This window comes from Coenobita brevimanus, chromosome 30, assembly GCF_032717465.1.
Source record: "Coenobita brevimanus isolate Jiangsu-jjx chromosome 30, ASM3271746v2, whole genome shotgun sequence".
Lineage (NCBI taxonomy): Eukaryota > Metazoa > Arthropoda > Malacostraca > Decapoda > Coenobitidae > Coenobita > Coenobita brevimanus.
In genome coordinates, this window is record NC_136983.1 from 30037362 (window position 1) to 30051658 (window position 14297).

General features: G+C 42.7%; 1 protein-coding gene across 1 annotated transcript in view; it reads left to right on the plus strand.

The window, feature by feature from the left end:
• Positions 1-662: 662 nt before the first annotated feature.
• The window catches only part of LOC145395276 (synaptic vesicle glycoprotein 2B-like), a 130404-nt gene continuing 116769 nt past the window's right edge, over positions 663-14297 (plus strand). Inside the window, exon 1 of the mRNA XM_080268956.1 lies at positions 663-750. Within this exon, the coding sequence (XP_080125082.1) occupies positions 663-750 (88 nt within the window). The remainder of the gene's footprint in view (positions 751-14297) is intronic.

The following is a 14297-nucleotide window of genomic DNA, read 5'->3' on the forward strand; positions in this document are numbered from 1 at the left end:
GTGGTCATTGTCGCCTCACTTAGTAAGATTCAAGAAAAACTACAAATTTTTAATTTCTGTTTCTAAAATTTATTCGTGTCTGTTCTGAACTTGTTTTTTTTTGGTTAACTGCTCAGAGATCTATAACGCAGTGGAACACAGATTCCAATCAGCTTAATTGAACATACATTCCAATCAGTTTAATTATCGCGAGTGAAATCCGAGCTTTGCAGAGTTAAACAAATTTTCAAGAATAAGTGGCCGTTGAACGTTAGATGCACAGTAAACCTCGAGTCAAATTCTATTTTTCTGTCATTCTGTTCTTTGCCTCATCACAAACGTTCGTCTCGAGGTCTAGGCTACTCAGGCCCGACATTTATGGCGAGAGTGACCAGCACTGCTCATCCTTGAGTGGTACTATGTGAGCAGTGTTTAGGTCTCACCCCTTTAAAGTGCTTTAACCCACTGAAGCACAGCAGCTATGTGCGTTGACCACTGAGCATTATATGGACATTTTAGCTCACTGCCACAGTTCACTCATATAGATGAAGTAATCAGTAAACGTCAGATAAGGCAAAGTTCATAGAAACAATCGTGCTTGTTTTTCCTGATCGGCAGTAGGATCTGTGGTTTATGCACCGTAAGAGACAAAGGCCAGTGGACGGACCAAACTCACATAAGACATGAGTTACGGAAGCTGTGACAAGGAGAGCAGAGACACAGTAACCCTTGTGTCTGAGGACCCCGACGCCCACGTGAAGGACCACAGGAGTAAGTAACACACCCACACACCCACCCACACCCACACCCACACACACACACACACACACACACACACAGACACTTGTATTGATCTAATGAGATTTAACATCACTCAGGCGGACATCGGTTTAGCGATTTCCAAGGGTAAAATAGCCATGTTCGAAAATTAATCATTTATTAAAACTATCCCTCTATCTGTAGTCGGACATCTTAACTAATACCATAGGACCTGGAGCGGTGGCGTCTTCGTCGTGGGTCTACCCCCCAGAGGCTGTCGAAGAGAAGAGGAGGACATCATGGGGGCCAAACCACCGCAAACCCCCCCGGCTCCTCACGGGGCTCGAGTACCTGGGAGTGGCTTCAGTCGCCTGGGGAAGTACCACATCTCCCAACACAACACACACAACAACACTGTTTTTTCTACACCGAGAAATGGCTCCCCGGCTGTCATTTTTCAACTTCTTGTAGCCGGGGACATTGAGGGCAATCCAGGACCCACCAACAAATACATATGTCCAACATGCTCAAAACCTATCACGTCGAGCCGACAGACAAAGGGTTCAGTTCAGTGCAATTCCTGCAAGAACTAGACCCATTACACCTGCACAACACTTGCATCCAGAAAACATTACACAAACACCTGGACCTGCTACTTATGCTCCTTCCCCCCACCCATCAACCCCCCTTCCAATCCTACTCCTACTTCCTTCACACCACCACATCCAAACCCACTGACCCTTCCCACACCATCCATTCCACCAACTCCTCCCATTCCAACCCATCCTAATCCACCTCAACCCTTACCTCCATCACAACCTCCTCCTACCCCTTCCCCTCCACCCACACCATCTCCCCCCCGTGCTGCAGCAGCCAACACACATCACAAACACAACATAAACATCCTTTAGTTAAACATAGATGGCATAAACACCAAAAAACATGAACTCACACAATTCATCAAACAACAGAATATACACATTGCCGTCTTACAAGAAACAAAACTACACCGAACACAGAAAACACCGACATTTCATAACTTCACCACCATTCGACAAGACTGGGCCGACGGCGGTGGCGGTGGACTCATCACCCTGGTACACAAATCCATCAACTTTGCAGATACCAGTGCACACACAAAGTCACTTCTCCCCTCATGTGACACAACAACAGAAATACCATCAATTAAAATACGCACTGGCAACAAATCACACATAACAATCGCTAACACATACATTCCCTCACAATCGTCCCCCACAGTACCACACAATTACTCTCCACAGATACACCACATCACTAACATACCCAACATCATCCTGGGTGGTGATTTCAACGCCAAGTCGTCGGCCTGGCATGTCAACAACCCTGACACAGACAGAGGGCTGGTACTACTATCCCAGACATATCACCTTTTCATACTAAACAGTCTAGACCAACATACCCATATCCCACACCAAGCCCTCCTCCTCCCATCATCGCCAGACATCACCTTCTGCTCCCCAAACCTCGCCCCCGTCTACATCATGGAGAGTGGTCAAAACCCTAGGTTCTGATCACCTCCTAATCATCATCACTACCAAAAACAGAATCACCCCAGCTGGCCACAAACACACATACACTAATTATATGAGAGCCAACTGGGAGGCCTTTGTAACTGAAACAGAACAACATCTCGAAACACTAAACAGTACACCCATCACAAACATCAACACCGCTGTGCACACTTTCAATACAATTATACAAAACGCAGACAAAAAACACATCCCTAGAGGCAACAGAAAGAGACACAACCCCAACTTCACACCAGAAATTCAAGGCCTCATCAGACAACGGGACACACTGCGACACTCCCCAACGCCCCATACACAAGACACCGTACAACAAATACAAGAACTCAACACTCAAATAAACAATAAAATATCAGAACAGCAAACACTAAACTGGAAAAATTACCTCCAAACACTTGACCACAAAACAAACATCAGCAAACTCTACAAATCACTAAACAGCATCACACTTTCCAACAGCAACACCACACAATCACACGCTGCCATCACAACAACAGACACCATACCCTCAAACAAACAACAAGCAAACACTCTCATCATTCACTTTTCATAAGTCAGTCATCTAAACCCCCATCCCGAAGACCGACGTATCATCCAACGTAAGAGACAGTTCCCCACAGACCAAGACCACGCACCTTTCACTTACAACCAGACGAAGCACATCATTAACAACCTCAAGCACTCACCTGCCTGTGGACCAGAAAACATAAGCAACATTCACCTTAAGCACCTAGGACGACAAGGCATACAAGCACTCACCAACTTATCAAACTACAGCTACTCACACAACATAATACCCAACATCTGGAAGTATGGCAATATCATCACTATCCCTAAACCCAACAAAGACCCCACGTTACCCTCCTCACATCGCCCCATCACACTCCTCTGCACCCCCTCTAAAGTCATTGAACGACTGATACTACAACTAGTCACACCTCACATTCCCCTAGCCCAGTCACAACATGGCTTTAGGCCACTACACTCCACAAACACCCTTCTTACAGACCTTATACAAAGTTTTTGATGGCATGAATTCAGCTAGGCCACCACACAGAACAATCCTAATCACACTAGACATCAGCAAAGCTTTTGATGCCATCCTCCGCCACAACCTCACAAACAAAATACTCAACACAAACATGCACAATAACACAAAAAGATGGCTGGCAAACTACTTAGCAGGCAGATGTGCACACGTAACATTTGCCGGTCAGTCTTCTTACATCAGAAACTTCTCAAACGGCGTCCCCCAAGGATCTGTCTTGTCCCCTGCACTCTTTAACCTATACATGCACGACGTACCCACACCCCACACACCACAGATACACATAGCTTCCTATGCAGATAATATAACACTTACATGTACGCAGCAAAACGCAAACACAGCTGCACACATCATTCAGCCTTACCTCAACACACTACACGAATGATTCACAGAAACAGGCTCAAAATAGCCCCAGCCAAATCTACAGTGACTCTTCTCACAAACTGGACAGCAGAACACAGTCACATCCCATACCTCACCATAAACAACACTCCCCTACCACACTCACACACACACACACACACACACACACACACACACACACACACAAAATCCTTGGTGTAACATACAATACGTCAATGTCATTTAAACAACACATCACAAACATTAAAAATAAAATAACACCAAGACTCAATGCCTTGAGGTCGCTTGCCCAAACAACATTCGGACACAACAAAGAAACCACCACCACAGTATACAAACAACACATACGTTCAGTGATGAATTATGCAAGCCCTGCCTGGGCTACTAACCTCACCAAAACACACTACATCACTCTACAGACCATACAGAACAATGCCCTAAAAATATAACGGGCTGCAAAGCTACTACACCCACAGACCATCTACATCAAGAAACTAAAGTCCTCAAAGTCAAGGATCACCTAAGCATGAGAGGCACCCAGTTTCTTGCTGCAGCCTCCACAAACTCACAGCATCCACTACAGTACATGGCAGCACATCCACCCACACCAAGGAACGTCAAAACAACACCCAGCACACGATATCATACACAACTGTCATCTTTCCCCCCTCGCCCACCTCAGACTAGCTTCCAGAAACATATCCACACTCAGATCACTTGCTGCTCCATTCAGTCACTTAAAGACAACACACAGCTGCATTCACGGCCTCATGACATCCACCCTTCTGAATCCTATCTTCCCCGTGAGGACAGGGTCCACGTGGCCAGGCTGAGATGTGGGCACCATCCAGCCCTCTTAAGCTACCAGAAGAGGCTGGATGACTCTGTTGCTGATGCCTGTCCAGGATGCAGCACAGCACCCCATACTATTAAGCACATTATGGAAGACTGCATTGCACACAATCACCTATGGCAACAACACAGCATACACTCTTTGAGAGCTCTGTGGGAAAGCCCGGTCTCGGCCATGGCCTTCCTAAGGGACTCGGGGCTGTTCGGCCAGACTGCCTAGGGAACAGCAACTACTACTACTACTAATACCATAAAATACCATTGAGAATGGACACTGCTGAGTTCGCCGACGGCAATCAAATGTCAACGTGACATTAAACTGAGACACTAATTGGAAGTATTATGTCAGTTCTCATTAAGGAACTCTCATAAATACACAGTTGCTCTACAGATGTTTCATAACCAATACCTTGAATAATCTGGCGTTCATAGCAAAGCTGCACGCTCGAGCATTGGTGTGTCAGTCTGGTCGATGTTGGTACAAGCAAGACTGGCAGTGATGAAGAGGAGTGTCCAGCTGAGTCATAGTGAAAGGTAATGAAAGTTACAACAGTAATAGGCATGGCCGGACTAGGTTTCTGTGTGCTGCTCAGCTGAGTCATCGTTCCAAGTAATATTGGCAGGACTAGTAACGTGCAGAACCTGTTTGTGTGTGTCTACGCTGCCATGTAACGTAAGATTGGCTGAGGCAGGGCTGTTTAACATCTCCTTAGACCTGATGGGAGCCCTCTGATTGCTGGCTGGGTCCTGGTTAGCAACACGATTCATGGCGGTGCGTGCCCATTATGTAGAGGTGGCTGAGGCAGCAGGCTACTGGTATACAACCAAGGTTGCTAATACCCGCTACCTGGCAACCTCGGCGGTTAGAAGACACATAAACATCTTACACTAATAAGATAATAATTCCACGGACACCGAATGTGTCCTCAGGAATTTCTTAAATCGTTCATTATTATACAGTACATTAAATCATTATCATCATCATCATCATACCTATATTGTATCACATATATAACATATCATATATCATATCATATTATAAATAGCATACCAAGCCGTATCATATCACATATCATATATCATATCATATATCATACCATATCGTCCATAAATCATCATAATCAACAGATTAAGTTAGTCCACTACAAGACAAGGACCACTCTTGGTTTTCTCTCTGACCAGTTGTCTGTTATCCTGATCAATACAATCCCTGCAAATCTCCGAATGTAACTGCCCCATTTTTTGCTTCGTCTCATCCTCTCACTCCATCCCTTGGTTGCCACTTGCTTACCCTGTTTCTCCATCTATTATCTGCTCTACGTATATCGTGACCTCACATTCATTCATGCATTTTTAATCCTCTTCATTCGTGTGCTCCCTTATCCAAGAAGCTCTGTATTATCCCTCCATTCAGAACTTAACATAATCCTTTCTTTTTCTTACTCTTAGATTTATGTTCCATGGAATTTGTTATAATCCACGTTTCCAATCTACAAGTTGGAACAAGGAGGACACATTCACTGGATGTACAGTAATCTAACTTTAGGGACACATTCATTGGATGTGTTCTAACTTTAGGGACACATTCATTGGATGTGTTCTAACTTTAGGGACACATTCACTGGATGTGTTCTGACTTTAGGGACACATTCATTGGATGTGTTCTGACTTTAGGGTCACATCGTTTTCTGACTTTAGGGACACATTCATTGGATGTGTTCTGACTTTAGGGACACATTCATTGGATGTGTTCTACCTTTAGGGACACATTCATTGGATGTGTTCTAACTTTAGGGACACATTCACTGGATGTGTTCTGACTTTAGGGACACATTCATTGGATGTGTTCTAACTTTAGGGACACATTCATTGGATGTGTTCTGACTTTAGGGTCACATCATTTTCTGACTTTAGGGACACATTCATTGGATGTGTTCTGACTTTAGGGTTATTATTAAAAAAAAAAAAAAAATACTCCTTCCCATTCACAGTCTTTCCTTGATTTTCATGAAAAATCTTTGAACAGCCTGCCCGACTTATATGTATTTTTAGCGTATTCTTGTTAGACTTAACACTAAGTAAATTTTTTTAGTCATATTCCTGTGTGTAGCAATGGGTACAGTATTTATTTTACAAACATTTGTGGTCTGTTGGTTAGTAGGTGTGATGGTTAGTGCAGCTACTTTGTGTCCCACAGTATAAGGTAGCAAATCCCTACCGGCGAAGGATACGCCACTGGCAGGAATTTTCCATAATGATATCATCATCATCCCCATCCCCTTTTTGTCACACAAGGATGGGGAGACGTAAGGTCCAGAGAGCTTGAAAAGTAAAGAAAAATAAAAAACTGTCAGAGGGAGAACTAATCAACACCATGCCCAGCTAAGTGGGCCACACTCTCATCCACGCACCATTTAAGGCCTCTGAATCCTGACTCCACCTCACGGCCATAACGTTCCACACCAAAACACTTCAAATTACTTATCGGCCAGAGTCAGTCCGATGACTATCAAACCATTGAATAAAAACAGGTCTGCCGAACACTCACCATATGCTCATCTGTAGTGGGTTTGGAAGAGATGGAGAAGGTGTAAGATATAATTACAAAAGATATCTGTGTGGCATGTGAGGTAGTGAGTGGGGTGAAGAGAAGAAGTAGTGAGGCGAAAGAAACTGAATAGTGGGTTACATAGGCGAAACGAGCTGTGGAAAAGAAAACAAAATAAACATAATTAATCGATGGGGCAGCAGAGAAATGAAGGATATGGAGACAGGAAAAGAGACATCTGTTGAGAAGAGAGAGAGAGAGAGAGAGAGAGAGAGAGAGAGAGAGAGAGAGAGAGAGAGAGAGAGAGAAGAGATAGAGATAGAGATAGATAGATAGATAGATAGATAGATAGAGAGAGAGAGAGAGAGAGAGAGAGAGAGAGAGAGAGTAAAATAAAAAAAAAAATGGAAGAAGAGCTTGGGAGAAATGTGAGTGTAAAATGAAGGGAATGTGAGAAAATTTTTGGACAGAGGTTAAGGAAACAAGACAGGGTGGTAAGGGAAGTGGTGGAGGGGTGAAAATTAAAAATGACAGAATTGTGGTGAAGAAGAGATAAAAAATGATCATTTGAAGATGGCATTTAAGGAGCTGTTTAATATGGAGAACGAAAGCAGTGTAAGTATGAATGGTTGGGAATGGCCAAGAGAAGTAAGAGGCAAGAAGGGAGGAAGTAACTAGTATGATGGAAGTGTATGAGGCATAAAAGAAAGTCAAAATCGGGGAAAGCACCAAGACTTGATGGTGTACGAGTATGTGGCGAAATGTTGCAATAAGCTAGAGGGGAAACAGTGAATTTATGGATATGGAAGATGTCCGGATTGTCCTTGGTGGAAGGCAGAGGTCCAGAGTAGTTGAAATCAGACCTCCTGCACAAAGGAAAAGGGAAAGACAAGTGTACTCGTACTGCAGTCTTAGAGGTGGTCAACTGGTTATTCCGCGGGTTACGAGGCTCGGCATACGTATCTTGAGCAATATTATAAGAGCTGGTGGCTTGCTAGGCCTATTCCAGCTCTGCTTGACCATCAATTAGATGCTCCTGGATAACTATTGTCCTCCATATAACAGAAACTCTGGACAGATTCCAGACAGTTATTCCAATTGTTGGGGCCGCTACACTTCGAGAAGGTTAAGTGGTCCCTTGTCCCAGAGTGTGCCTTATGGTGATAGGCATATATACAAACGCTCCCTCGCTCGTCACGGGCTCACAAAGCTTACTTTACTGGCTTTGAAGTGTTCTTGGTTTTTGATGGTAAGCTTTGGAAATGCTTGCATTGTAATTACCATATAGTTCATTGTGATGAAAAGGTGGGTGGGTATTTAAAGACTTGGTGAATGGGTTAAGAAATGTATATAAGAAATGGAGTCTAAAAGTTAATGTAACTAAGATTACAGGTTTTGTCTTTGCGAAGAATGAAGTCTAGGCGTGCATAATACTGCCGGACGGTAATTTGGGTGTCGTCAAATTTATAGGTAATGTGATGAACCAGGATGGAAGTTTGCAGGATAAAGTGCATAACAAAATATAACAGTGAAGAAAGGTTGCAGGTCCAGTGAGAGCAGTGGTTACAAATAGAAGAGTATGAAAGTAAAAAAATGTCGCTGCATGACAGTATTTCAATCCCTACTCTTACGTTTGGAAGTGAAGCTTGGAACTTGTTGGAAGAACACAAGTCAAGAGGGAGAGCAATGGAAATAAGTTGTATGAGAGGAGCATGTGGAAATACATGGAGGGAGAGGGAGAAAAATGAAGGAGCGGTGTGGTGTTCGTGTGGAAGTATTAGAATGCATCACAAATAGTCTGAGATGATTTGTTCATGCAGAGAGAATGGAGAATGAAGGACTGACTCGGAGTGTAAGGGAGAGGAGAGGTGAAGACCGAGGATGAAATGGAGGACAGGTTTGAAGAGGCATATGAGAGAGGGAGCATAACATGGACGCGATTTGTTTGTGGCCACCCCTTCCGCAATTAAAGAATCGAGCTATAAACAGGTAGTAAACAGTTCATTTTCCTGTCAGTTCCCTAAGCTCATCAGATTCCATACCTGCCATTCTCACACACCCAATTACCATATCTGTTCATGTGTTTGACCTAAATTGCCTCCACCCATCTTCATTTATACCAGTAAAGTGCTCATTGTGAGCGCGTGACGAGCGAGCGACCGTTTGTACATATACCTGTCATCATAATTTTCATCTTGGTGTAAACTTGCAACATATCTTGTGAGGTAGCTGAACAATAATAGAAGAATAATTGAGCTAAAACATTTATTTTCCTGCGCTATCTCTCACTCACACATACCGTTGCTGATTTCACCCCACAAACATAGAAAAAAAAAAGTCTATGTAAAATTGTGAGCGTATTATCCGATATTTACTTGTTGTATTTCGTGCAAGGAAACAGTGCCAAAACAGGAGATCTTTTTTAAACCGATTTTTCAATGTGGAGCATATCAAGTGAAACCCTCGGTACATTCCCTTGGAAAGCCTGGTTTCCCATGGGTTTCTTTGTTATTGGCCTATAAGTAAATATTTAGCTAAAAACAGAATTTATTGAATGTATCTATTAATTGCTGAAAGAATCTCTTTCCTATCTCACATAGTAGAAAAGTTAATAGTCTCTGAAAACCATCTCTGTCGGGCCGGGTCGTGTCAGGCCGGGCTGGGTCGTGTCGGGCCGCTCATTTATCAGCTGAATGTAAGGTAAATATCGCTTAGCTACGCTTGCTCGCATCGCTCGCTGCGCTCCCTCACTAGTAATAACGTCTTCACCACCTGATTCACACCCATTTTCTCCATATGACCGTGTAATCTAAGCACACACTTCTGAACTATGATAGCCACAGCCTGTCATACTGCATATATTTCAAGAACGCTATTGTTTTTTTATCTTAACCACTCACCTCACTACACACACATTCCTTATTAACCTCATTTTCCACTGTTCTTACTCCTGACGTTTAATTTTCATGCCACACCGAAACACACCATTTCACACCTATATGTTGCTGTGGGCACTAAAGCTCCACCACGCAAGCCTTTCGCAGCCACCACACTCAAACCTGTTTCATATCAAGGCCTTCATAACACCAGCCACCTTCCTTCCCTGTACTATTCTACTCTCCACTTCAGCTGCACCTCTCTTCTCTGTCACTGTGCCCAGGCCATATACAGCCTCAATTTGCATTTCTCACCGTTCACGATCATCCTACGTTGTGATTCACCTACAGATAAATGACCATTTCCTTGTTCTTATCTACATAAACTTTTAAAACACGACGCTCACAGAAATGCACAAGCCTTTGAATCAGTCTACAAAGCCCTTACTCGTTACTGGAAAATAACAACATCCTCTGCTTAGGGTACTTCAGATTTAAGATGCCAAACCCTTTAACATTCATTACCATATCCATCCCTCTCTCCATACCTCGATTTTTAAATATCGTTCTCATATTCATATCATTCTTTATACTGAACAGCAATGGGGACATCATGATCCATGTTTCACACTAACACTAATGTTAGGTCAGTACTTACTCTTACTATTCAATGCCATCATAATTTTTCTTACCAGCATTCAACAGTTTTCCTTCCACACCATACACACACAGAACTTTCCTTGTCCCCCCCCCCCTCTTTTTTTTCGCGCGTATTCGACATCCATACTGCTACAATTACCTTACATTCCTTTTCACAAGCTTCCTTCACTGTCTGTACTGTCCGTCTCATATACTACTGATCCACACATCCCCATCATTCCTAGAGCCACCCTCTTCGTCACGCACCGGTCCTACTGATTTATTCCTTACCTTATAATAAATCTTGTACATACATTTCCAACAACACTGGACAAACTTATACCACGATAGTTTTGCATTCAATTTGGTCAACTTTACTCTTGTACAACGTCTGAAAGAACATTTTAGGGAGAAATCCCAGTAACAGCTTGGGAAAGGGTTGGAGATGGCGTGGTGGTACCGAGATTGTCTTGATTACAGATATATATATATATATATATATATATATATATATATATATATATATATATATATATATATATATATATATATATATATATATATATATATATATATATATATATATATATATATATATATATATATATATATATATATATATATATATATATATATATATATATATATATATATATATATATATATATATATAGATATATATATAGCTGCAAATCCATCAGGGTGGAATAAACAAAAAAATAAAGGAGGAAAGAATAACGATATTAGAAGTGCTTCGTGACAAAGGGCCAGAGGGAGTGACAAGACTTTGACTTAGTTCAGTACATTACGAATGGATAAAGTTATTTTTTGCAAAACGAAAACCGGTTTTACCGCAGTTCCAGGAACAAACGTGAGGAGTGCATCATTCAGCGGTAGATCAGCGACGGTACTCTTTAAAACCCACCTACTTATTGTGGGCGCCAATAGAACAAGCGAGGTTAAATCATATTATGTTTATGCTGTTATTAAAGAATACGAAAAAGAAATGTATACTGGTGTGTTAGTAGTCTCATGAAAGCATGATCTAATTTCGATTAAAACTGGTTCATATATTTTCCGTGGGTCTGGGAAGAAAGTATTCGACTTTCAGGCTGATCGATCAGGTCAACTGTACTGATCAGGATTAAGCTCAGAGTGAGAAAAACATTTTGGGATTTTTTTTTTTTTTAATGCGATGGAGAAGAAACCAAAGGCTCAGGCCGTAAACGTTCCTTCCAAGAAAAAAAAAAACTATACAGAAGACAGCCAAATTCAAGATCAGTTCATTTCGAGATGCCTGGACAAACTGCGTTTGAAAGACTGGAGATCATAGGGAGTAGGAATTACAGACAGAGGAAGACGGTTCCAGAGTTGACCTGTTGATAAATGAAGGACTGGGAGTAACGGTTAACTCTTGCATTAGAGAGCTGGACAGAAAAGGGATGAAAGTTTGTTGCTAGACGGGTGCTACGCGCCCGTCGTAGAGGTGGATGGATGCAAGCAGACATCTCAGAACAGTGACCATTGAGGTAGCGATAGAAAAGAGATAAAGAGGCAACAGTGCGGCGAAGGGACAGAGGTTGAAGGAGCTAGTAAGAGGAGGAGAGTTGATGAGACGAATAGCCTTTGACTCCACTCTGTTGAGAAGAGCTGTATGTGAGGAGCCTCCCCAAACATGAGAGTTGTACCCTAAACAGGGGCGAATAAAACCCGTGTATATAGTTAACAACTGTGCAGGGGAAAACAAGGCACGGAGTCGGCTTAGCACACCTAATCTCCTGGAAGCAGATTTTACAAGAGATGCAATATGATCTTTCCAAGATAAGTCCCGTGTGAACGAATCTCCAAGCATGTTCAAGGATGATGCAGGATTGAGCTGGATATTACTGAACATTATTGGGTACTCTTGTGGAAGATTTTGACAGGTAGATAGGTATAAAAACTGAGTCTTTGATGCATTAAAAACAACCAGATTATTTTTACCCCAGTCAGAAATACGAGCCAAGTCAGACATTAGGTGTGCCATAGCCTCATCCCTTGTTTGTTGAAGTAACTGCTGGGATGGACGTTGCGGAAATCGAAAGAAAAGGTTAAGGGTGGAATCATCAGTGTACGAGTGGATAGCATCAGATGTACAGCTGAGAACATCACTGATGAAAGAAAGAAGAGAGTTCGTGACAGGACAGAGCCCTGAGGAACACCACTGTTTACAGATCTAGGAGAAGAACGATGGCCATCTACAACATTGGCTACAGAACAACCAGAAAGGAAGCTATAGATGAAGACACAGATAGAAGGATAGAAACCGTAGGAGGGCAGTTTGGAAATTAACGATTTATGCCAGACTCTATCAAAAGACTTTGAGATGTCAAGTGCAATGGCAAAGCTTTCACCAAAGTCCCAAAAGGAGGATAACCATGAGTCTGAAAGGTAGATGAGAAGATCGCCAGTGGAGCATTCCTGACGGAACCCATACTGACGATCAGAAAAAAGGTTATGATAAGAAAGAAGCTTTAAAATTTTCATGTTAAGAATAGACTTGAAAACTCTTGAGACACAGGATGTTAAAGCAATTGGACGATAGTTACAGGGTTGGGAATGGTCACCCTTCTTTGGGACTGGCTGAATGAGAGGAAACTTCCAGCAAGAAGGAAAGGTACAAGTTAAAAGACAAAGGCGAAAGAGTTTACTTAGGCAGGATGTAAGCACAGAAGCAAAGTTCTTGAGGACAACAGGAGGAAATCCATCAGGCCCATATGCCTTGTTAGTACTGAGGCCAATGATGGCACAAAATACATCAGCTGAAGAAATGTTAATGTCAGCCATGAGGAAGTCACAGGGGGGAAGTGATGGAGGAACAGTGCCGGAATCGTCTAAGGCGGAAATGGAGGAGTAAGTCTGAGTGAAGAGATCTGCTTTATCAGTAGAAGAAATAGCTACTGAGCCATCAGAACAGAAAAGAGGGAAGGACGATGAGGTAAAGTTGTTAGAAGGGTTTTTGGCAAGGTGCCAGAAGTAGCGGGAAGAATTTGAGTTGGAGAGTTGAGAGCATTGAGTATGGATGAAATTATTTTTAGCAGACCGAAGAACAGACTTAGCACGCTTCCGGGTAGAAACATAAAAAGGATGTGATTCTGGGGTGGGTTGGCTCCAATACCTTTTAAAGGCCTCTCCATGTTGGGGACAGGATTAGAACAAGCGTGGTTAAACCAAGGCTTTCTTGCATTAGTCAAAGGATATGAGAAAGGAATGTATGCTTCCATGCCTGAGAGAATAACCTCCTTAATGCACACGGCACACTCAGATGACTTCCGGCCATGGAAATAATCATCAATCCATGGAAAATCAAAGAAGTACTGCCTGAGGGCCTCCCAATCTGCATCCTCAAAGTGCTGCAGACGACGTTTCTTTGGAGGGTCCACAGGCCGTACCAGAGCGATAAGACAGGTTAACGTAATAAGGTTATGATCGGAGGAGCCCAGCAGAGAGAAAAGATTAACAGTGTAAGCAGAAGGATCAGTTGTAAAGAAGAGGTCAAGTATGTTGGAGCTCTCTCCAAGGCGGTCAGCGATATGGGTAGGGTGCTGTACAAGCTGCTCTAGGTCATTAAGGATAGAAAAGGTGAAGGCTTGTTCACCAGGTGGATCAGTGAAAGGAGAGGAGAG